This window comes from Rhineura floridana, chromosome 1 (genome assembly GCF_030035675.1).
Source record: "Rhineura floridana isolate rRhiFlo1 chromosome 1, rRhiFlo1.hap2, whole genome shotgun sequence".
NCBI classification, from domain to species: Eukaryota; Metazoa; Chordata; class Lepidosauria; order Squamata; family Rhineuridae; genus Rhineura; species Rhineura floridana.
In genome coordinates this window covers 154,639,729-154,665,446 of record NC_084480.1, presented here as the reverse complement: position 1 = coordinate 154,665,446, position 25,718 = coordinate 154,639,729, and the positions used below count along the sequence as shown (strand labels likewise).

The 25,718-nt window shown below is 42.1% G+C and overlaps 2 protein-coding genes across 3 annotated transcripts in view; one reads left to right on the top strand and one right to left on the bottom strand.

Annotated features, from left to right (window-relative positions):
* SPICE1 (spindle and centriole associated protein 1) overlaps window positions 1-13,831 on the top strand; it is a 46,259-nt gene extending 32,428 nt beyond the window's left edge. Inside the window, exons 10-17 of one of the 2 annotated variants that reach the window (XM_061638139.1) lie at window positions 1,746-1,877; window positions 2,954-3,104; window positions 4,716-4,922; window positions 5,843-6,237; window positions 8,278-8,470; window positions 8,715-8,781; window positions 10,476-10,563; window positions 11,704-13,831. In XM_061638139.1, the coding sequence (XP_061494123.1) occupies window positions 1,746-1,877; window positions 2,954-3,104; window positions 4,716-4,922; window positions 5,843-6,237; window positions 8,278-8,470; window positions 8,715-8,781; window positions 10,476-10,563; window positions 11,704-11,757 (1,287 nt within the window). In that variant the 3' untranslated portion in view covers window positions 11,758-13,831. Of the gene's footprint in view, window positions 1-1,745; window positions 1,878-2,953; window positions 3,105-4,715; window positions 4,923-5,842; window positions 6,238-8,277; window positions 8,471-8,678; window positions 8,782-10,475; window positions 10,564-11,703 lie in introns of both variants that reach the window. The other variant, XM_061638131.1, reaches the window with a different exon arrangement.
* Window positions 13,832-14,150: 319 nt separating this feature from the next.
* LOC133385261 (butyrophilin subfamily 2 member A2-like) lies at window positions 14,151-21,035 on the bottom strand. The gene is made up of 4 exons (XM_061627955.1): window positions 20,984-21,035; window positions 19,795-20,202; window positions 16,166-16,450; window positions 14,151-14,185 (listed from the first exon to the last, which is right to left on the bottom strand). The coding sequence occupies exons 1-4, from the start codon at window positions 21,033-21,035 to the stop codon at window positions 14,151-14,153; spliced, it is 780 nt and encodes a 259-aa protein (XP_061483939.1).
* Between the last annotated feature and the right edge of the window lie 4,683 nt (window positions 21,036-25,718).

Below are 25,718 nucleotides of genomic sequence, written 5' to 3'. Positions count from 1 at the left end.
GTGGTGAGTGTCAACACGATTGCAGCAAAAGCAAAGTCACTGAGAAACAAGAGGGAGATATTGGCACAGTAGGGAGAACTCCAAGGTTTACAGAGTTACCAACATCTTCTAAAACATAAATATATAAGAGGGCAAGAAACTGCCCAGTGAGGATTGAGCATGTTCAGTAGTAATATTAAGTGTTAATTGGAAAATAAAAAGGGAAATCCAGTTGGGGGGATTGGGAGAATGGAATAGCTGCCTAGATGAAATCCTGAAAAGGAATGTTCCTGTTAGGTGGTAAGGATATACCAGTGTTTTGCTACATGTTCCACTTCCATATTTACACTATCATTTTCAGAATTCCAAGTCAGGGTGCTAGTTACAAGCTTTATGAACCTTGATGGGCTAGGCCCAGCTGCCCATCCTGGGGAGCACCATCCATCCATGCCTTCCTCTCTGGGCTCTAATTTCTAAGAACGACACCTTGCGCTCTGTGCCACAATGCAGAGACTTGCAGCCATTTAACTCAAAGGGTATTCATAATTCTGGCTACCACATTATGGAATGCCCTTCAAAGGAGACTCGCTTGTTACTGTTGTGTGCTGTGTTTTGTCAGATGCAGTTGCTGCTTTTTAATTAACTTTAAAATGGTAATTGCATTTATTGGTGTTTAAAAAATGTAAATGTACTGCCTTCAAGTCGATTCCGACTTATGGCGACCCTATGAATAGGGTTTTCATGAGGCTGAGAGGCAGTGACTGGCCCAAGGTCACCCAGTGAGCTTCATGGCTATGTGGGGATTCAAACCCTGGTCCAACACCTTAACCACTACACCACACTGTTAGGTAGGATTTATTGCATTAGGCTTTGCTAGTTTTACTGCTGTATTATTTTTCCTGTTGCAACAAGCACTTGGGGATGATAGCTGAATGTCTTCTTATTTGAGAAGCAGACCAAGGCTGCAATCCATTACCCACTTAACTGGGAGTAAATTCCATTGAATCCAGTGGAGCTTGCTTTTGAGTAGACATGAATTGGATTGCAGCCTAAGTTAGCTGTTGTTCTGTTTTACTTTACTTAATAGTGTGAATTCTAAGTTGCTCTGAGAAAGCACCTTTCTTTATAGAAAGGTGGCTTCATGCCTCCCCCTGCTTCCTGCTTAATTGGGTTGGAAGGCAAGCTCTAAATCTCTGTCCCAGGGTTGTGTAACTACAGATTCTGTTGACGAGAAAGTGTTGAGCTGGTATTTGTGAGTTCTCTGAGTGGGAGGGTGGAAGAGGCACACCATTGATTTGCATGGGATGAAATTATATTTAGGTGAGCCAAAGTTTATCATTGACATGGAGGGTCTCATTCCCACAGTCTGCAAATGTAGTTTGGAAACGCTGGGATAGTCTTTGTGTGTAGTCTTTTTAAAATTTATACACTAAATTTAATGCTGCTTAATACAACCCCCCCCCAAAAAAACCCTCCCCCCAGACTATATTTTAAACTTGGTAGCAACTTCAATTTCGGATCTGTGTGCTGCAGTGGGAACCTGCGATGAGCATACAGCCAATGTAAAACATTTCTTTTCCTACTTTTTTTCCTTACCCCTTTATTTTGGCCTGGACGCTAGAGATGCAGCTTCATCTTCTGGCTTTGAAGACTCACCTTTATTTAAATGCTGCTGAACTTCGATAGTTCATGTTTTCATAATGAATACTTCAGCTTTCACGGTGTTATTGTTGATTTCTCTCTTCCTCTTTCCCTCTCCCTAAAAGATTGAGGCAAGGCTACGTCAAGAAAAGTTGAACAGGCAGCAGCTTGAAAGGGAGCTAAGTGAACATAGGACCCTCGTTGATGCTCTGACTGCTGAAGTCCTCCTGGTGAGAGAAGAAAACCTTGTTATGCAGGTACTGCTCAGAATTATTGTTAAACTATGTAACCTACATTTGAGCTACACTTGGAATTTAATTCCAGCATGTATTAAGTTTTCTTTGTTTAGTGATGTGCCTGTAGTTCCAGGCAAGATACTTTGAAAATGTAAATGTAAATTTAATTTTTAGGTCGCCTATCTGGCCGAAGCCACTCTAGGCGACGTACATATTAAATTCCAATAAAATACAATAAAATACAGTAAATACAATAAAATATGATATACTCAGCAATAACAAAAATAACAACATATGCAGTACATAACAACAGGCATTCAGTATGTAAATTAGCCCACCCCGGCGGTCCCAAAGGCCTGTCCAAAGAGCCAAATTTTTAAGGCTCGTCGGAAAGTATCCAGGGAAGGGGCATGCCGAAGATCGAACGGGAGGGAATTCCAGAGAGTGGGGGCTGCCACTGAAAAAGCCCTCTCTCTAGTCCCCACCAACCTAGCTACTGTTGTTGGTGGGATTGAGAGAAGGCCCTGCGTGGCTGATCTTGTCGGGCGGCATAATTGGTGATGCTGGAGGTGCTCCTTCAGATAAACTGGGCCGAAACCGTATAGGGATTTAAAGGTTAACACCAACACCTTGAATTGGGCCCGGAAAACTACTGGAAGCCAGTGTAGATTGAATAATACATTGCATAATACATTGAATGCTTTTGGAGAGCAGACAAAGAGCTAAAGGATTTTAGAATAACATGACTTTATGAGCAAAAGATGGACTCGTGCCCCTTGACACTTTATCTCTGCAAGGATTCAAGTTTGTATTTTCATGGCATATTATCTTGCCCACGTCTCTAGCATTGTTGCTTCTGCTATTAGAGCATATCTGGCCTTTTGCTTCCAACTCTAGAATTCTTGTGAGAATGACAGAGCGCTATGAAAGTGTTTATTTCATGTATGTCAGATGTCTATCACGGTAGTGCAATAGAGAGCAGATATGTGCTTACAGGACTACTTGTGGGGAAACCCCCATCCTCCTCTTTGTTTGGCTGTTGTAAGCTAATTAGAATGGTGATTTTGGTGCATTTCTTTACTCCCTTTCTCTTCTAGAATAAGCTCCAGCAGTACATGATTGTGACAGATGAACAGCTGATTTCCCTCATGCACGCATTTGGAGGACTTCCTATTACAGGTCCTAACATAATGACAAATCCTGGAGACCTTGGGGAACTTTCAGTCAGGAGTCCAGAGGTAGCCCAAGGTACAGATTTTCACTGAATGTGAAGAAACCTCAGTAATTTGACTGATATGAGAGTTTTAAAACTTAACAGTCTTAATTACCACTCGAGTGCTGTGGGGCAGCTGTCTACTTTATTCTGATGGTAATTTGGGTTTGGGGGTTGGTGTTCAACACGTGCCATCAGTGCAAGGATTCTGCTTGTGTAACAGCAGTCGAGAGGTGGGGTGACAGATCAGGGCCTCACTGTATGCTTTTGCTTTAAGATAAAAAAGTGTTAAGCACACTTTTAAGAGACCTGTGTTAACATTTGGTTTGGCCCTAAAATGAAAGATTAGATTACCTGTTGTATTTAAATTTTCTAGCTTTCCTCTATATAAAGAGGGTTCTGTAATTTCCTGTTGCTTAGAATGCAGTTGGACTATTTCCTCAAAAGCTGTCAGAGGAGCAATGGTTATAGCTGTAGCTATGGGAAACTAAGTTAGTGATGGTCTGCCTAATGATGGGTGTAGTTGGATGAACCAGGCAACTCCACAGTGCTTTTGTCAAAATTCTGTTAAACCCTATCTTTACTGCATAAGCTTTTGTAAACATGACAAGTTTTCACTGTTGTTCTTGCATTCCTTACATTGTACAGGATTATTATGGTTTTGAGCATCTGAGGCAGGAGCCACCAATCTCTTTGGACCAATAGACATCTCTGTAAGCCAGAAAAATTGTTGTGGGTACCATGCACAAACACTGCAACTAGTACATGCATGCGTGGCGACCCCAAACTGTCCCTTCCCCTGCCAGCTATTATATTTGGAAACAGCGCTTTGCAAGCCTAATATGAGGGGCAGGGAGAGGTGCATCTGGGGAGGCACGAATTAGCCTTCGCTTCCCAGCTGCAATCTCCAGGAAGATCACACTTCCACCCTTCACCACCGTAAGATTGAAAGAAGCCTTGCAATGGGCCGGTTTTGGGGATTGCACCTGGGGAGGTAATGGTGAACACTTGCCTTCCCAGCTGCAATCCCCCCCTACAATTAGGCTTGGAAAAAAGCTTTTTATAGGCTCCAGCTATGGAGTGAAAGGGTAATCCCCAGTTGAACCCCCCTCCCAAATCAGTCCTCCTGCATTGTAATTTGGATTTAAATAAGCTTTCTGTTGTAGCTCCCCCCCTTCCCATCTGTAACCCTCCCTGAAATTGTCCCCCATGCTGCAGTTAGGCTAGTTTCAAACCTAGAAGGCCTCTGCAGGCACATGGACTCCCTTTGGGAGGAAGGACTATACGAATTATAAATTTAATAATAAATAAATGTGTGCTCAAGGGCACTGTTAATAACCCATGATCTTGGGGGTTCAACAGTCTATGGTACTCCCCCCGAGCAAAATAAGCTGTAGCCCTCCTCTTCAGATCAGAGTTGTGGGCAGATTGTACCCAATCTTTCACTCTGTGATCAGCATGATACTAGAGATAAGATTAGAGGGGCAGGTTTTGACAAGAGTAAATGATTGGCTATGAAGAGTGCTCCAAAATTATAGACTATTGTATACAATCCATTGTGAGGCAATCTTTTTTAGTACCATATATTATTAGCTGCATTCTTGTTTCTAACATAGTACATTCTCTCATTTATTCTCTCTTGTCAGAAAAAATGCTCTCAGACGATGTTGGGTCAAAGAGAGATACTCTTGAGCTCTCGCAAGGGAATCTTCCCAATAAAAAGCCAGTGTTGCTAAATCCTCTGGATAAAATGCATCCATGCCCTACTTTAACAACTTGTATAATCCAGCCAGCTGTCTTGTTATCTCCACCACAACAAATGAGCAGCCAGGCATTGCCTCTTCTTCAGGACGGTAAGAGGGCCATTTTTACTGCGTGACAATTTATTGAGTCTGTTTCAATTAACAACCCTCCCTCCATCATGTGGACAAGTTCTTCCATGTCTGCTTTCATTATGGCCAGTTGAGTGTAGTATCCTAAAACATAGATGATTGCGGCTGTTGTTAAGTTTTGAAATGTCAGGTCTTTGGTCTCATGCCTAGACATTCAAATCTGAATTTACAGGAAAATATTCCCTGCTTTAAACCAGCAAGCAATTGTGACACCTGGCATTTTTCCTCTTTCCCAGCTGGTTGGAGATACCTTGTTGAATTCAGACACCTTGAAGACAAGACAGTGCTTAACTTGGGCATCCTATTGCTTAAGATGGACCACCTTTTATAATTCCTTATACATTTCTTTGGATAATGTAGAGGCCATCAGAAATGTGGAATAAATAATTAATATGATACATATTCCTCCTCAGTGGAAAACCATCATAGGCACAGAGCAAAAATGAAGCAATGCCACATATTTGGGCAAATTGCTTTTAAAATGCAGGGCACAAGCATTTGAGTTTCATCTCACTTCAAGACTGATTCTGGGTGACCCTTTCCAGATAATCATCTGTTATCCAGAGTTCAAAGTAAAGGTACCTCCTCAAGTCTTAAAGACCAAAGCACATAATGTTTGCATTAGTTTGCTTTGAATATTTCAGAGTGTATCATTTAGACTTGATGATAGGCATGCTTCTTTTGTATTCACATAAATAATTAATAAATGAAATAATAGATAAATGAAATAAAAACTGAGAATTGGTACTCAAATTGGCATTATAAACTACCTTCATCCCTCTGTGGAAGATAGCCTTTTTGCTCCAGTTTTGATTAACCTTGTTATAAGATATAAGACAACCACACAGATGTATTTGGTCTCATGTGTCATCTTTCCATAGATTCCACTGAGAGAGAATCGGAAGGAGAGCAAAGGTTCTCCCTCTCAAAGCCACTGATAGTGCAGGAGGATGGCAGTTCTGTCCCCCAGAGAAGTGATATTCCTGTGGCAACCAAAATTTCACAGAATTCTCTACGGTCAGATGGCCAGTCATTAGTAAGCACCCGCACTGCTATGCCAAGACAGGGCTTTGATGGCTTAGCAGAGAGATCCAATGCTGATGTGACCATGATGTTTACCCAGAATGATGACCTGCAGGGACAAATAGCAGAACTAACTCTCCAGAACTCTGTTATTAAAGCTCAACTGAACAAATTCAGTCATTGCCATCAGGAGACATGGAATATTTTGCAGCAGCCAGTCTCGGTGCAGAATGGATCAGTTGTAGAGGGACAGGTAAGCATGTAAGAGATAGTTGGAACTTCAGATGCTCAATAAGCGTTTTAATTTTGAGGTTGAATTCTGTGCTGTTGTGACTTGTGGAAAGGGAAGCATTGGACACACCTGTCCAATTTGTAAGAAATATTATCGTCAGTCATCCATTCAGAGCCATTCTTACTTCCTTTTGTTCTTTACTTTTGTGCCTCTGAGAATTTTAATGGTGGCTGGGTCAGGTCAGTGGTAGTTGAATCCAGTAGTTCTCTACCCAGTACTAAGATGCACACATACATCTTTGCATGTAGGATGTGATGTATGAATCTCCATAATTGTATTGGATGTCAGATGCCACTTCCTACAAGAGGAACGGGGACAGGTGTAGACAATGGAAGTGTGGCATCACACACACACAAAAAAGAAAGAGTGACTTCTGAGTAAATATTATGCAGATGTACTGTAAGTTAACTGTACAGTAAATTCTTAATGAGTTACTGGACTTTATCTTTGCAGAGTTTTTGCATTTGCTGAGGGCAGGTGGAGTCTTTAACATCCACCCACACATTCTGCAGTAGTATTGCACAAAATAACTTCTTCTAAGGAATACCTGTCTCAGAAGAAGATATATCCTGGTTGCTATGAAGACAGGAAGGGCAATGGAACATGAATGGGGAAATCTTCCTGGAAATTTTAAGGACTACCAAATGAGAGGAAGGCTAGATGAAACCAGATTTATCCAGCATCTAATAATATCTGCTGGAGTTGTGAAACTTCAAATGCTTTTATTTTACATATATTTTGGTCATGCCCGAAATCTTTCTGGGTCTCAGCGTTAATTGGAATAGAAAGTATAACAGGATATTATTTTACCATTAAACACATTAATAGTGCTTTTAGAGTACATGAGAGATTATGACCTACCAGATGATAAGAGAAATAATAGCATTTTTAGCCATTATTCGATTGACAGTCAGCACTGGAGAAAAGTGAATGCTCCTGAATTAGATAATTGGATTTTAAAGGTATGGGGAAATGTTCAGATGGTAAAACTGACAAATATTGTAAGAATAAGAGAAGGTAGGTGGGTAAATAATTACTTTGTCGACAGATAGAGTCCCTTTATCATGTCCTGGTGTTGAGAATATTGAACAACAAGTATTGTTGGGAACATTGTAATAATGTCATGTCTTTATATTTACTTGCCTTTTTTGCATTTTAAACAAGCAGTGTATTTATATTATTTTTTCTCACTCTCTTTGTACTTGTATTTATAGCTTTTTGAAAAATAAATTATTTTCTTTAACTTTTTGTTTTTTTGAGAGCCAGTGTGGTGTACTGGTTAAGGTGCTGGACTACGACCTGGGAGACCGGGGTTCAAATCCCCACACAGCCATGAAGCTCACTGGGTGACCTTGGGCCAGTCACTGCCTCTCAGCCTCAGAGGAAGGCAATGATGACCCCCCTCTGAATACCGCTTACCATGAAAACCCTATTGATAGGGTCGCCATAAGTCAAAATCGACTTGAAGGCAGTCCATTTCCATTTTGAATTTTTTAGAAAAATTAGAGGAAACAAAATAGCAAGCAGCATCTCTTTAGGACCTCAGAGTTCCTATCGCTTGGTGTCCAAAACAACTCACTCATCCATCAGAGCTTTGACTTCACTCATTGGCTGAAAACACTAAAAGGCAGGAGTAGCCAGAAATTGCTTTGAGGTTTTGCCTGCATGCTTTGCTCAGGAGATGGAACAACTTACTTTTTTAACAAAAGGAAAGCTCAGAGTCTGGTGGCAGCCTCCAGCCTGAGGTGCTGTGGGCCCTTCCTGAGCCCTTGGTCACAGCTCCACCTGGCTATCTGCTGCCGCCAGCCATGATCGTGACCTACCTTTGCTTGACCTTGTTGTACCTATCATTCCTAATGCTTTTTGTGATGAAAGACAGCATGAGGTTGCTAAAAGTAGATTGTAGGTTGTTTGCTACTGTTGAACAAGTCAGATGCGCCAAGTTCAGTAATGAAAGAAGTATAAAACTGACTTTAACCACACTCTTGAATATTCCCTTAGGGACATGGTGAAGTCATAAGCAGCATGAAAGAATTACCAAAGAGCTTGGATGAACGAATAGCTGAACTGAACCGCCAAAGTGCAGAAGCACGTGGCAAACTGCTGCTGCTGACTAGTCAGCAAAAAGTACCGACATTCATCTCTGTGTCTCCACCAGTTTCACCAATTCCTTCACCAGCTATAAATTTGCTTGGTATGTACCCACTATTGAAAGAAGCTTCCCTTATATCATTGTTGGCAATATGGATTATTTTGTTGATAGCCACTGTCTGCACTTGACAAATTTTTGAAAGCATTCTAGCTGCTTCTCTATTTAGTAAATGCTCAATATGGCTTCTCATCACCATAACACCAGGAGATCTTCTAATAGTTCAGTAATCAGAGATTGTATTTCATGTTAGAAAATGGAAGAAGGACAATTGAGGTGTCTGTTCCAGTTGCAGAAACTCTGGATAGTTCTAAGGAAGATATTCCTTCTCCTGCCAGTGGAACCAGTGCAAAGAGGTTAGTCACATAGCTTGTCTGTTTTTACAGGGGCGGTCAGTGGTGTAAACTTTTGTAATAAACACAAAATTACAAACTCAGGGAGGGAGTAGGATCTAGCTGGTGGGCTGGATCCTGAGTGCCTCTACCCACTGCAGGCCATTTTGGTAGACTTCTTCACTTGAAACGCCTTAATATGCAAAGGCCTGGTTTATCTCTCAACTCCTTGTAACATAAGCTTCCTAATTCTGTTATGCTTATAATGGACAATTAAATGTAAATAAGAGCCTTATTAAGGGAAGTCAAAGGTCTGAGTCCAATGTGTTGCCAATAGCAACCATTTATAGACTCTGATTTAGATGATTAATCACAAATACAAGTTTCCATTCATTTCTTAGCTACCTAGGCTTTATTTAATTTAGTTAGCTAGCTCCATCGGTGTGCGTGCCATTTTATAGAGTGACAAAGAAACAGGTAGGTAACACAGAAGTTTTCTTTTTTAAAAAAATCTCTTTTGTAAGGAACTCAGCATTTGAATCATGAGAGGAAAGTAATTTTCCCCAATCCTCAATTTTTGCCAGTTCATGGACTCTTTAGCCAATTCAGAGTCTTCTAGCCCTTCTGTAATTTAAGGACTTGTATATAATGCTTTCTGAAAATCCAAGAATACTTTTGTGACTACATCATCTGTAATTAGCACCAAGACTCTAGGAGCTATACAATAGTTAAAAAGAAGAAAATCCCTGTGTGACGATCCCACCTTTGGCTCCCCCCTGTCAGGTTCCCACCTGCTTGTGGCTACCGCCTTTGACTAGGCACCACCTCAGGACACCACCAGTCAGGATCGTCATTTTTATTTTTTTCTCACTCCGCTCTAGTACAGATCTCTCAAGATCCCACTGCTAGGCAGCACCACCAGCCACTCTCTGTAAACAATACTGCTAAAGACTTCGCCTTAGTCTCCCTATGACTTGTTACTTTGTGTCTGGGTGCCCTTGCTGTCCACAAGCCCCCTGTATCTTTGTCTATAAAGCATACAGTCCTGGGTTGCTCTGGATACTTGATGATGTTACAATATCTCCCTTCACCGCTGCCACCATTAGATACAGTTTCCCTTCAGCCTTGGTAATTACCCTGCCCTCCCTTCTGGTCTGTATATCCCCAGCCAAGGATCAGGCTTTTGGTAAACCAATAAAAGTATTTATTTGATAACACCAGGAAATAAGATTACTTTAGGAATGTTTAACAAGCGTATGGTTTCATATAGTGTCACTCTTTATGTTTCTGGTCATATATATACTGTCTAAATATCAGCCAAATATAATCCAACCCTCCCTCAGAACTCTGCCAACTAACCCATCCAAATAACTCTCTGCTAACGACTCTCCAACAACTCTTACCAACCGACCCCCTCTCAACTGTCATCCTCCCATTTATACCTTCATCCATTCAAACACTCAGCCAATCATCATCCAGCATTCTCCCGCATTCTAGCCCATGTACTCCCCCCTCTTACTCAGTTCACTTACCATATATCCCTATATAAACCCGCACTTACCATATTTACAGGTTTTAACATTTAAGGACATCACACCCTGCCTACAGGTTTCTGATATAAAAATACTAAACAACTAGGAAAGGGGGTGGGCGTGCACTCAACCACTATTGTTCTATACCCTTCATTATTCCTAGCTGTCCATCTTTTGTGCTTACAGATCCATAGAAATGTCTAGCCAGATGTGCTTATCACTAAATACCTCACTGGGAAAGGTACACTTAACATGTGATACTCACAGATTAAAGGTAAGTCTTTCTTAGACAAAACTACATGCAGCCATAAATTGCTAACAGGGAATTATGTATTCAAGGCAAGTGCTAAGCCTTATATAATCAAAATGGCACCATCCACGTATAAGATGGTGGTATTGGTAGGCTTGGGGGAAATTGAGGTTTGCAGAAAAAAAAAAAATTAGGAAAAAACCCTAAGGTGTGGAAACCCCAATACAGTCTAGTGAGGTCTGAGCCATGGAAATTGAGTCTGTCAGAAAAGAACAGCAGGGAAAGAAGGGGAATGGAATTGACTGCTGAAAGTTAAGAGTTAAGAGGACACTGTGGTCATGGAAGCAGCAGCAGTAGTAGTAGATTTAAGACACTGCTGTTCAGCTGCCAGGTGATCAGGAGAGGGAAAGCAAGGAGCACAGAGTGGGTAAGGAGAAGAGTGGAAAGTGGGCAGTTAAATCCATGTGTCGTCCTCTCTTGTCTTTTGCTCTATTGCTCTGCTTTTCTTTCCTCCTTCAAGAGAAACTAGCAAAAGTGGACTGAACAAGTGGCACAGAGACATATAAAGGGCAGAGAGAATCATCTCATTGTCATTTCTTGATTAATGCTGGGAAGCTGCTGTTAAAATATCTCCAGGGATAGAAGAGAGCAGCATTAAAGTGTTTCCGCCCAACACCCCTGTCAAATATCTCTAATGCAAATTCGAAGACATATTGTCTCAGTATTACTGGTTAGAAAGGGCTGTGGCTGGGAAAGGGTGGCCTATGACAGGTCTGCAGCGTAGCTCACTCTGATTACTGTAGGTCAGGATCTGAGTAATTTTAAACAACTCTGCAGTGTTATCCATTGGTTTTGTCTCCACATTGCAGGTTGTGCTGAGAGATTAGCATACAACAACCTATTTTATTGATATAAAATAAAAGGATGTCCCATCTTTCTTCCCAAAGGAGCCCAGAGTGGCAAGCAATCTTGTGATAAACAATACAATTAAAAATAATTGCAAGTCAGGGGGTTGTGCTGAGAGACAGTAGCTTATGACAGACCTCCATTTACCATGCTCCATATGATAAATTAGTAGAATTTGCCCTATGTTTACCAATATGAATGTAAAAAGGGGGAGGAATACGGAATGTAACTCTCATCTGTTTCTCTCCATTCCTATAGACTGAAAAACAAAGAGAAGAAGGTTGGTTCGCCTTGTCAGCACATATTGAGTAGCCCCAAACTAAGCCAAATGTATATGATTTTGTTTTTTACATGTTTTTATGCCATTCTTATGAAGTTCTAGAGCAGGAGTAGCTGACCTATGGCTCTCCAGATGTTGCTGAACCACCGTCGTTCCCATTATCCATGTCCATTGGCCATGCTAATTGAGGCCGGTGGGAGTTCCAGCATTTGGAGAGCCACAGGTTAGCCACACATCTTCTAGAGCCTTTTCTGCCAGGCCTTGGAGAAAGTCAGCGCTGCTAATTATGCTAAGATATTTCAACATCTGTGGCTATCTCCTTCTCAGTAGAAATTCATGTCCATATTGCAGTTGAACGTATCTTAGACTTGTTTCCTATGTGCAGTCTAGGGCAAGATAGACAGTTGAAAGCACAGTGTTGTGAAGGCAGCTACTTGTGTGAACAACTACTCGTGCCATTCCCTTGAACCATGCAGTCATTACTGGATCAGGATGGAGCTGCTGATATAAAAAACTTGCTTTGTGCAGCTGCCTCTGCTGCTATTGTGCTTCCATATTGCTGGCCGCAGTATCCATTGGAAATCACAGTGGCTCCTGGAGATGTCCCCAGTTTTTCTTCAATACTCATTTCTGAAATGTTCAGTATTGCATGGTAGAGGGGATTTTAATTGACAGTTGATGAATGTGGTTAATATAACAAGGTCCTGACAATGTTTTGTTTATGCAACTGGGTAAACACTTCCTGAAAACAAAGCTTTCTCTTTTTTTTCTGTTGCAATAATGATTGTTTTGTGGAAGGGACATTCTATCACATAAGGCAAATTCCTAGATGGGAATGTTTTGGGTCTGGTTAATTGATAGTATATGATGCCCTTACCTGCCTTCATTTGCCTCGCAGATTTGTCTTGGCATTAAGTTTTATAGTCTGCCTGTTGCTATTAGGAATTCATCTGTGTAAAATCATAGCAGATGCCTATTTCTTTTTCTGTGCAGTGTCCAATTAAAATTTTAAATCGGAAACGTGCTGCTGTTACTATTAGCCCTGCCGAAGAACATACAAATATATTTTTCTGTTCCCTTATTGCCATAGGTGGATTTGATAAAGTTCTTTTGAAGAACAAGATATTACTTTATTAAAATATTTATATTTTGCTCTTCTGGTGCAAATACAACACCCAGGATGGCTCACAATACTAAAAATTATAGTTTCTTGAAAACAACAGACTAAGGAGGCAGGATCAGCCTTTAAAACCAAGCCTAAACATCTGCCACATACAACAGAAGTTTGTCAGAATAAAAACTGTCTTTAGCGTCTGAAGAAAAGCAGCAAGGCAGAGGGTCAACTATACTTCATGGGATAAGGTGTTTATAATCTAGGTGCAGCTCCTGAGAAGGCCTCTCTCGTCTCACTCAAACAAGCTTCCACCCTAAGTGGGCCACAGAAAAGAATCTCTCCTTCTGATCTTAGGGAGCCAATAGGATGATGTGAAAGGAGGTGGTCCTTAAGGTTTCTTGGACCTAAAGCCATCACAAGCACTTTGAATCTTGCCAGAAAGCTGTTATCTGCCTAAACCTCCATCCCCAGCTGTAAGTGTGTGAAATGTTTATCATGGAGGGAGTGGAGCCATAATTCTGTTAAATGAGTTCACAAACTTGAGACATAAAACGCAAGCACAATTTCACAAGTCATGCATGTGAAAGTCTGACAGGTTTGTGGATGGAAAAATCTGCCATTGTGCAACACTGGAAGTTCTATGCTTGTCCCACAATAAATGAATAGACCAACTGAGTCTGGAGAATTATCCTGTCAGAGAGGCTTGGGCATTGTAGTAGGCTACTCAGGAAGCTAACTAAAACTTTATTGAAACCTGGTTTTCATTCTTTGATTGTGTTAATAAGGGGGTAACCATACGTCATCACACCAGGTGCACAAGCTTTTTTGGAGGAAGGGGCAGCTCTTCCACTGTACAGCTCTTCACCTCACATGTAGACCAGAGCGATATGGCTTTGTTATACCTTACTGCAGGAACACATTATATATTTATAATGGTTTTCCTCAATTGATGTTTTACTCTGTTTAAAATTCAATAAAAGCTATATTTTAAAAGCAGTATGTAAAAAATGAACAAAGTCTGACTTCCTATATATGATTGACTTTATTATTCAGAGGCTTGCAGGCTCTTTTTGTGCCTAAGAACATAGAATGCAAACTTGGTTATCTCATGTGAATTGTTTTGGCCATTTATAATTCGCACATCAAGTAGAAGCACAAAAACAGCCTTTTTCTGTCACCGTTGAGGTTTTTACTGTCCTAGAATCTAGTCTATTTTTCCTCCTCTTTTTGCTGCATCCAGATACTGAAGAATCCATCTGATGAAAGCAGTAAGAGCTCTTCACAGGTGACTTGTGACCAGCTGTTGACTTTCTAATAATTATTGTACATATTATGGTATTTTCTCTCTGAAAAAAAGAGGAAGTAAAATGCTGTGCAATCTTGCAAACAGTCCCTCAAACAGTGCAATCCTATATATATGTCCATGCAGAAGCAAGCCCCATTGAGTTTAGTGGGACTTGCTCCCAGGTAAATGACTGTAAGATTGCAGTCTAAAGCTACAAGACAGCATACGATTTTGGCTACCTAATCTGGCCTCACATGCCCTTGAATGATTTGCTTGGAAGGAGAAAGAGTCATCCACTTTCCTACTGCTTCCCTGCCTGTTCCCCAGAGGATATTCTTACTACAAGTAGGCATATAGCTATTTTCAAGCCTGATCTAATGGGTGTAATTTTCAGGCTTGTGCCAAGATGTTTTCAACCTGAGTCTAGATGGGGGGAAAGTTGACAAGGTAGCATTCTTCCAGATTGCCAGAGTACTGAAGCTAAACTGGTATCTACTTCCTGCAAGGCTGTAAGAGAGTTAAGTTTTCTGAAATTCATCTCTGTCTAGGGAAACATATGTACATAGTTTCACATCCAGCCAAGATCCAGAACAGTCTTGAGGTTTTGTACTTTCTGTATATAAAACCATTTAGCAATGATACAAATAAACTGTAAAGGGCCTTAACGTAGGTGACTTCTGAGTAACTTGCTGTCCCCAAAGCATATTTCTCTCATGGGTATGTCAGTGAGCTGTGTTGCATCAGCAGTTACTACCATAACCTTTTTATAGCTCACTCTATCCTTACTGCTGAAATCTTTTTGTAAAAGAGAAGGGGAGAAAATGGACATATATGGTAAATTTAAGTATGTCCAATGCTGTAGGTTAGGATTAAAAGTTGGTCTCTGTTTTGACAAGCTTGAAATACTACCTTCTGGGAGGGAGGGAGGGAGCACAAACACTCTGTATAGATACATGCATAATGTTGTTCACTTATTTTAAAATCTTATATGTTACTTTAGGGCTGCAACTAAATCCCACTGAACTCAATGAAATTTGCATATATGTATAGGTTTATAATTTAGTGCTAATCTCCATTCAATGAAGTGAGAGGGTAATTTTATTAATATTTTGGCACCTTTATATCTTTTAGGTAAATAAGAGGGAAAAGTGGAAGGCTGTTGCTTCTAATTTATGAAGAGTCCCCTAATAATGATTATATATGGATTTTTTTTTCTGCATCATTTCAGAACCAGATTATTATCTGTTAGTGAGTGCCTATGTATTTGGTAGGCTGTATTTTTGTTCCTGAGCAAGCGCTGTCTTCTTCTCTGGGAAGGTTGGTTCCCTCCCCATTGCAGGAGAAGGTGCTTTATTCTTGTCCTGCTCTATTTCTTTGTAGCTGGCTAGATTCCAGAGGAACAGGAGAGGCACAAAGTAAAATCATGACTTAACAGTAGGGGTTGTATCTAACAGAGTTGTCCTGTTAGTACAAGCATTTCTGCCTGTGCAACTGGACCATCTCCCTTTTCTCCTCTGGAGCAGACTGGGGAGTGCAGAGAGAGGAAGTCCCATTGCACAGGCAGATGTCATTGCCCTAATGGGGCAACATAAGTTATGCTGTTGGTTTATATTTTAAAACCTCACCTCCCAGACTTAAATGCACTAACTTACTGAAGAGTTCTAGTCCTTTCATGTTCCTGAAAAGAAGTATATGATACAGGAAAGAAACTCGGTATCACAAGCAAAATGTGAGTTTTAAGGATGAGATCCATCATTAAGTATTTGGTAAGGTGTTCACTGATAAGATCCAGGAAGGAAGCATACATTAAGAAGGAAACCCAAAAGGAATTTAAATTTTAACAAGTCTGTTAAACCCACTCACAGTATGGCACCCAGCTCTCCTGTTACCCTGCACCTTTTTCATTAGACCAAGAGCCTTAATTTATCCTCAACAGGGTGTGTATGAAAGGATGTCTTTCCTTGATAACAGGAATGATGACATGCTGCATCAGACCTTCCTTCAAGACCCAAGGGGGAAGCTGAAGCAACAGATCACTAACTTGGGACTTTGTGGATAGATCTAACAGGCCTGTTGAGCACATCATCTTCTTCGATATGACAAGTATAGATCTCATGGAGCAATACAGGGTATTTCAAGATAGACACCACCCTGTGGGACCCATCCTGCTTCTCTTCCAGGATCTCTGTTGTGGCGTAGCTAGACAGATCCTCTTCCTTGCGATTACGCCAGGTGACCTTTGGCATGTGGTACCAGCCTGCGGAGATGCACTTGGCTACAAGTGTATCATTGACTGTGCTGAACTGCACCTGTGGCTCTTCAGCATCTAACAGTTATGGAAGGAAAAACAAAACAATTAGTGAATTACATAATTACAGATTGCTTAATAATTGCTCTGGGATCTCTGAAGCAAGAAGCAGAGCTTTAAAATGTGCATATTAAAATGACATTTTCCTTTATGTACAGAAAGGCTAGAGAGAACTTTTTTTCAGCCGGTTCTATCCTGCCCCAATCTTGACTCCTAGGAAATATCTGTTTCTGAAGGACAAGAGTAAGAGAACTTGCATTACCATAGAGTGACTGTGGGAGGGAAGACATTGCAATGGCTTTTATTCAGGAATATGTCATTTTTGAAGTAGTCATCAAGAAACTGCCTCATTCACTCCTATGGTCCATTTCTGCTCAGCGTCTACGTTCGTGTCCTTTGTTTTTGCTCAGTTCCATTTTCAGTCCTGCTTCTCCCAAACTTGCCAGTTTATCTCCCTTGTGCTTTTCTCCCTGTTCTTTTTGTGACCTATCCCCAATTCATCATAGCCCTGTTAACCGTTCCTCTTTCCCATCCCATTTTTGTCCCCTTCTCTCACACGATCACAGGAAACAACCCTGAGGAAAAGGAGTGTGTGTATAGTTGCTCTTCCATTCTGCAGGCAGAAACTTTTGGTCCTTTTCTCAAAAGGCACTGAGGCCAATTTTTACAATTGCTAAACTTAGGCTAACTACTCCTTAATTCACTCCTGCATCTAATTTGGTTAATGCATTTCTACCCTGCTCTCTCTCCATGGAACTCAGAGCTTGGGGGGTTGTTGTAATATATTCTGCAAAAACAGCTGGCTGCAGTAGCTATGAACAATCCAAATCTTAGAATATTTCCATCTCTACTGTAAAATATACTAGATCCTAATAATGAATTTCTGGTCCAGCAGCACAGGGAGGAACACTGACAAATAGCCATTGGAAATGGAGCATGTCTATTACCCTCCATGAGGCTCGGCGTTGTTGAAGGCAGGTGAGCTGGGGGTGGGGAGAAGTGATGAAACCTCCTCTCAGCTCAGCACTTTGATGGGAATGAGTGGCATGGGCAGAGCTTGGAAAAGTTTTTGAACTACAACTCCCATCAGCCCAATCCAGTGGCCATGCTGGCTGGGACTGATGGGAGTTGTAGTTCAAAAAAGTAACTTTTCCAAGCTTTGCATGTTCCTGTAGATATGGTATCTATGCTGTATGTGTGATGGCTGCAGTGCAAGAGCAAGTGAGTGTTGTGGCCACAACCACTGTTGGCATGGGGCTCTTGGAGGGTTGGCCCTCAAGCTAAAAACAAGGGTTAGCTACCCCTGATGTACAGGATGGGATTGTGGTATGTCTGTGGGAAGGGGCCCATATTGCAAGTTTGTACCAATCCCACACACCCTGCCCCTGAAGCTTGGGCCCTGGGAACACCTAACAGATTAAGGTATGCTGGAGGGGTCAGGAGGGCATGGAATGCGCACAGGTCCCAACCCTAATTTCTGTTGAGTCCAGGATGTTGGAAGCTTTTAGGCCAAGATGGAGAACCTGCAGCCCTCTAGATGTTGCTGGCTTACAACTCATCATTCTTGACCATTGGCCATGCTTGCCAATATATCCAAGATAGCATAAGTCATGGGGGGGTAGCCCTTTTCAGGCTGAGACCTAGATGAGCTTTCTGCTTGCCTAACCCTGGACTTCAGCCATCAGCAGTACTACTATTAACTCCACCTGCTTGCTTGTCATGCCTTGTATGGTTTCCCACCTGGAGTCAAGTAATGAGGCCTCTTGTGTTCAATAGTCCATGATGCAGTTTGGAGACTTGTCAAAGCCTAGAAGGAGCCTGTAAGCCAGGGATGAGGAACCTGTGGCCCTCCAGTTGTTGCTGGAGTACAACTCTCATCAGCCCAGCCAGCATGATGATGCGAATTGTAGTCCAACATCACCTTGGAGGACCAGTTCCCCATCACTGCTGTAGGCAATTTCATTAAGGGTAAAGACTAGCAGTGACATCTGGATAAGATATCGGCCTGGTTCTCACATAAGGATGAACCTTGGTTTATATTAACTATAATTCATTTTAACCATATTTAATAAACCCTAGTTAAAGCAGGGGCATCTGGTACATGATCACTTAAGTCAGGTGTGGGGAACTTTTGGCCCGCCAGATGTTGCTGAACTACAACCAAGCTTGCTTGGGCTGATGAGCCAAAGGTTCCCCATACCTGACTTTAACCTTGGTTTGTTCTGTCACAGAATAGTTAAAAGCACCAAAAAGAGCAGCAGGGTATTAATGGTTTGGATTTTTGTTGCTCTTCACTCGCAACTCCAGCTTTGATGTGAGGATGGCTTCTTAACCATGATTAAGGAGGAGATTTGGGTTTGCCCATAACACTAAGCTATGGTTAATGTTAACTAAGATTTATAAACCTATAAAACTTGGTTAACAAGCAACCTTTAACCATAGGCAATAAGCCATAGTTAAGCTGTTGGCTCAGGTTCACACATAACCCTTGTTAGATAAACCATGGTTTAGCAATACATGTGAACCAGGCCTATAGCAGCGGCATCTGAAGTTAAAATGCTAAGAAATACTCCAGATGTTGCTATTTACTTGGGATAATTTCTGTTGTCTAGTACCTGATCTTGGTTAAGTCACTGGCCTATGCTAGCTTTTGGGGATATTTTGGAGGTGCATTAAAAAAGATTTTGCTTGTGTGTGTACTTACTGCACTTTCTTCCCCTTCATTTAATCCCACCCCACCCCTTCCAACCATTTACTCTGAGAGTAAATGTGGCTGAGTGTGTTTGAGTAATTCTGTGGTAAGTATATAATATCCATTGAGATTAAACATCATGTTACATATTCTTAGGTTTTTACCAAAAGAAACAGGAAATTTCTAATGCAGCTTGCTTCAGAAGTCTTATGTAAGCAGGATAGATTGTTGCAGAATAAATGGATACCATCTACAGCAGCAAGAAAAGTCTTCAGCAGTGCCAGCACCAGCATCACATCCAGTGCCCCAGCAGGACCCCTCACTGGTAATGTCTGTCCCTGGGTCCCCTTTAACAAACAGTCTGACCTAGTACTCTGGCCAGCTAGGACTAGCAGCCACTGAAGTTACTCAAAATGTCCCTGACATAGCACCACTGTGAGAAATTAAAATGGTGGCTAGACCCAGCGCTGATATGGTTACAGAGAGCTGCTTCTAAGTAATGGAGTGCCAACCAAAAGTCATTTTGCAGAGGGTTCCTTCAAACCTGGAGCCAGCCCTGGCCTTCAGCAATAGGTAAAAGGGATTTGTGCAGTGTTCCTTTAAGAACTGGGATATTAGACACAAGTTATTTTCATGTGTGCAGTATTTGAATTTATTTAAATGTTCTTACCGTCCACAATGAGTTTCATTTTTCTTTTTCCTCTGCCCCTTGCATTATTTGCCTTACATATGTATATGGCCTCATCAGAAAACTGTACTTGCTCCAACATGAGTGCCAGCCTGCCCTCGGCAATCTCCTCCTCGTCTACCCAGACTCTCCCCTCATAGAGTGAATTTCGCTCCTCCAGTTGTTCTTCGTTGTTGCTAAAGCTGTAGATCAGCTTTGGATAAAATTGGTAAAAATCCTGAAGTCCCACAAAAAATTTGTAAAATTCTTTATCTTCTACTTCATGTTCTTCCTTAATATCTTCCCTCTCCCAAGTAAATGACAAGCCATCCGTGCCATCCACAAAGGAGAACTGGCAGGGCAGAGAAATATTGTCGAATGGACGTACCCTGAATTCAGTCATCGATGAATCTATGAAATGGAACAGCCACTTAGTACTCTGATAGCACAGCTACACTGCTGATTGAATTAAGAAGCCACTGATTTTCTGTCACTGACCCATCTTACAGGGTATTGTAAGAATTACATCAACATAACATATGTGAAGTGCTATGAACGTTACACAGTCACACCCCACTATAAATACTAGCTATTGTTATTGTACCCAACCCTGTAACTAAGCCCTTGCCTTCCTACTGTATTTTGCTATCATATTGTGAACAGTGGAACTGAGCTACCTGCTTCCCATTTAACAGAGTCCCTTCTGCCACTTACACTAAAGCTTAGACTGAGTAGCACATTGTTTTTCCAACATGAAGAATGTCACGAATGCAAGTGGCGTGTTTATGCTGTTAAAGAGAACTGGTCCACTGCAGAGGTTTGGAAACGAGCAATGCTAGGCATGATTTTTTGTTTTTAAAGATTGAACTGTAACATTTACACATTTGATAGCTACAAGTAACTTTTTATGATTATGACAATTTTTGGCCTTTTGCCATCTGAGTATTTTGTTAAAAAAAACTTTATTATTGAATCTCAGTTAATCGCTGTTGCTTACAATTATATCCAGCCTAGTATGGAACTTTGACAAGAGTACAGCATTGTACTGAGTTTTTAATATATAAAATCATTACAATCCTACTAGCTAAAATACTAATGAATGAAGGCATCTTTCATCTTTTAAAAGAAACTTAGTAATTTAGGTAGAGGAAGACAAGAGAGTATCCTGTTTTCTGCCACTTACCAACATGACATATAAGCAATGCGAGGAGCGAGGGATAGATGAGGATTAAAAGGGAAGCCATCTTTCCACAAAGCAAGAGATAGGGAGCTTTGGATCAGACTTCCTGCCCTCCTGCCAAGCTCTAGGGTTCCACACCTGTGGGTGCCACCGCTGCCACCAAGGACTGACTGCCCAATGGCAGTGACTCCTCCTAAAAACTGCATTACTGAGCTTCCTTGCTTCTGTTTCCCCAGCATAACGTATCTAATTCCAGGAGGACAAGTAATAAGCTACACACCACTTGAACAGAGGTGTTTGTCTCTTCCTGTATTTGAGCTTGTGTATGTTCTTATTGCTTACTTTGGTCTAGCTTTCTAGAGCATCAGTCTATAAAGCTGGAAACGGGCTCCATCTCCTTGGTCAAGAATTTCTTGTTCATTTGTCCTGAAAAGTACAAATTAGTAAACACATGGTTTTAATGCAAATAAACATATACACTCTAGGTAGGGGCAATTTCTCCTCCGGCCATCTTCTTGGTCAGTTGGCAACAATGTTAACTTTGCTGTGTAGTGAAGTAGACATAAGGAAGGTAGCCATGGATGACTGCTCTCTAAATTGGGAAGGTGTGGGGAAGGGAATGGAGGTGCCAAACCCTGTCCTTCATGTCATTTGTCTTAACGGGGGGAAAGGAGAATCACCTTTCCCAAACTGCTTTTTTAACCATAGTGACAGAAAATAAGTGGTGCCAATATTTTCCCCTACAAGGAGAAAAGCTGACGGGTCGTAGCAGTTTTGACTAGAAAAATGGCCCATGGACAAAAGGTTAGGCACCGTCTCCAAATGCACCTGTGCTGTAATCAAATTCAAAGTTCCCAGTGGCCACATTGAAACAATAAAAACCACCACCACCATCAGGAGATATTTAATGTGCACCTGTTTAGCTCTCTATTAGTTCTCTTTCAATGTGTAGCCCCATTTTTGCAAATGACAGATTCATGCCCAACATGGAAAATTCTAGCTACTGTGAGAGGAACACTGGCATTCTCTGTCCCTGGCCAATGTATTCCATTGTCTGTGCATGGGCAGGGGAGCCACTGTCCCATTCAGTTCTCTGCAGAAAGCACCTTTCTGTGAGCCAACACACCTCAGCCAGATTACCTAGACAAATTGACCAGCTTCCTGTGCCCAAGTGTACTGGAGCAATGAGACTATTTCAGGAGAGGCTGATGTAGAAAAACTACAAAGAAAATAGGCAGTGCTTGGAGAAAGATTAGATAAACAAGATTGAATCCCCACTGGATAGACAAGCACATGGCATCCAGGAAAGATTATTTATTTATTCATTCAGTTTATCTCCTGCCTTTCTGCATAAAGCACTAACAACAATGATAATTAAGCAATACAAGAATTTTTAAAACGTTGCAGGTGATGCTTTACTTGCCAGAGTTGTGTTGGGCACAGCTTCACCTGATTTTGTTGTCTGCCAAGAGCACGCGCGTGCACGCACGCACGCACGCACACGCGCACACACACACACAGAGTTGGCATTTCTTCTTTGTAGAGGCAGAGTCCAGTGTAGGTCACCAAAACAGTTTTCGGTGATTTACACTGGTCTCTGCTCTTCTGCCTCCGCAAAGATATTACAAGAGCACCAAGACTGTACAGCATAAAGGCTGAAATGTGCAATTTGTATAGTAATTCTAAATTACTTAAATGTAACACCCATAACAGTGTTCAAATGGAAGGTTAATTTATCACTTTGTCTCTTCAATATCCCTTCCACCTGATCATCCAACAAAGGTTGTTAAATCTTGAATGTGACAGGTTTTCTGCGTTATCTACCTCAGATCTGGTCCCTTGCCCTTTCGGAGTTTTTGAGTTTCCCTCTCCTATTGTCCTAAGTCACTAATGCCCACAGTACATGTTCCGTCGCTCCAAGGCATTGTGGGAAATGTAAGTGTTGGCGGTGTAGTGCTGAGCGCCGGAAAAACAAAACAGAAACTGGGGGGGACCGGCGTGGACGTCAGCAGCGGGCTCTCTCAGGCCGCTGCAGGAGCGCGTAGCTGCCGGCCCTCTTTCAATATTGTAAATAACTTTATTCAGCCATGTATAGAAAACCCCTTGAAGGCCCATTTGTGGAGAAGTAGCCTACAAGTCTGTAAAATACACAACGAAAGAGCACTGGGAACACTGACAAGTATTGGGGAGCTTTTAAATTTTTATTATACTAATTTTATTAATCTTTAATACAAATAAATAACGTTAAGGAGCCTGCTCCACGAGCTAGAGGGAGCCCCAGCTGACGAAGCGTCAAGGCCCCAGCTGACAAAGCGTCAAGGCGAGTTAAGCAGCAGAGCGAGTTCGGCAGCAGGGCGAGGAGGCCAGGGCCCCCCACTCTGCCCGTCTGTTCCCTGACCTCAACTAAACTGCAGTCTCCAACCCATTGACATAATAAACCTTAAACAAAACTATGCAGGTAAGAAGCCAGCAGGGATGTGGGGGCTTTCCAGTGTTTTGCACCGCCTGCAGCATGTACGACTATCTGCCTGTTGGACAGAAGTCGTGGGTGTGCTCTCGGTGCAATGAGCTCCTGGCTCTCCGGGAACGACTTCATTTCCTTGAGGCCAAGGTGGCGGACCTGGAAAAGCTGAGAGAGGCAGAGAGGTGTGTGGAGGAGGCCTTCAGGGACGTTATAGCTGTGTCCCACTCCAACGATAATAGCTCTCCTGCTATCATGGACAACGATGGTCTCGGGGAAGGAGAGCATCCAGCTGAGGAAGAGGGAAACGATCCCTTAGAAGGGACCCATTCCTTGGGGGATGAGCAGCTATCCTCTTGTGCTGAGGATATATCTCCAGGGGCTGGAGGGATCCTTGTAGTGGGTGATTCGATCATTAGGAACATAGACAGTGGGGTGTGTGATGGGCGTGTAGACCGCAAGGTGTTTTGCCTGCCTGGTGCGAAGGTTGCAGATATCGCCCGTCGTTTAGATAGTTTGGTAGACAGTGCTGGGGAGGAGTCAGTGGTCGTGGTGCACGTTGGCACCATCGACATGGGGAAATGCAGCCGTGAGGTCCTGGAAGCAAAATTTAGGTTGCTAGGTAGGATGCTGAAAGCCAGGACCTCCAAGGTGGCTTTCTCTGAAATGCTACCGGTTCCACGCGCAGGACCAGCCAGACAGGCCCAGCTTCGCAGTCTCAATGCGTGGATGAGACGATGGTGTCGGGTGGAAGGGTTTGGATTTGTTAGGCACTGGGGAACATTTTGGGACAAGCCGGGCCTGTACAAAAGGGACGGGCTCCACTTGAACCAGTATGGAACCAGACTGCTGGCACTTAAAATTAAAAAGGTAGCAGAGCAGCTTTTAAACTGACTGAGGGGGGAAACCCGACAGGAGCTGAGAAAGGTCCGGTTCGGAATAAACCTCCCCCCTGGGATAAAAACCAAAGAAATGATGACATTTTAAAAGGGGTAGGCCTAGAAGTAGGCATTGTGAGAGCAGGGGCACAGCATATAAATTCAGAAGAGCAAAATTACCACAGGCCTAACCACAAGTGCCAAAGACACTTGAAGAGAGACACTGCTTACAAGTGCCTGTACGCTAATGCTAGAAGCCTGTGAACCAAGATGGGAGAACTGGAGTGCTTGGTCTTAGAGGAGAGCATTGATATAGTGAGCATAACGGAGACCTGGTGGAATGGAGAAAACCAGTGGGATACGGTTATCCCTGGATATAAACTATATCGGAAGGACAGGGAAGGACGTATTGGTGGCGGAGTCGCTCTATACGTGAAAGAAGGCATTGAATCCAGCAAGCTCGAAACCCCAAAAGAGGCAGACTCCTCCACAGAATCGTTGTGGGTGGTGATACCATGCCCCAGGAGGGACTTAATACTGGGAACGATCTATCGTCCCCCTGATCAAAATGCTCAGGGAGACCTTGAGATGAGATATGAAATTGAGGAAGCATCCAAACTAGGAAATGTGGTAGTAATGGGTGACTTCAACTACCCGGACATAGACTGGCTGCATATGTGTTCCAGTCATGACAAAGAAGCAAAGTTTCTAGATATTCTAAATGACTATTCCCTAGACCAGTTGGTCATGGAACCGACCAGAGGGACGGCAACCCTGGACTTAATCCTCAGTGGGGACCGGGACCTGGTGCGAGATGTAAGTGTTGTTGAACCGATTGGGAGCAGTGACCACAGTGCTATTAAATTAAACATACATGTAACTGGCCAATTGCCACGAAAATCCAACACGGTCACATTTGACTTCAAAAGAGGAAACTTCACAAAAATGAGGGGATTGGTAAAAAGAAAGCTGAAAAACAAAGTCCAGAGGGTCACATCACTCGAAAATGCTTGGAAGTTGTTTAAAAACACTATATTAGAAGCTCAACTGGAGTGCATACCGCAGATCAGAAAAGGTACCGCCAGGGCCAAGAAGATGCCAGCATGGTTAACGAGCAAAGTCAAGGAAGCTCTTAGAGGCAAAAAGTCTTCCTTCAGAAAATGGAAGTCTTGTCCGAATGAAGAAAATAAAAAAGAACACAAACTCTGGCAAAAGAAATGCAAGAAGACAATAAGGGATGCTAAAAAAGAATTTGAGGAGCACATTGCTAAGAACATAAAAACCAACAACAAAAAATTCTATAAATACATTCAAAGCAGGAGACCATCTAGGGAGACGATTGGACCCTTGGATGATAAGGGAGTCAAAGGTGTACTAAAGAACGATAAGGAGATTGCAGAGAAGCTAA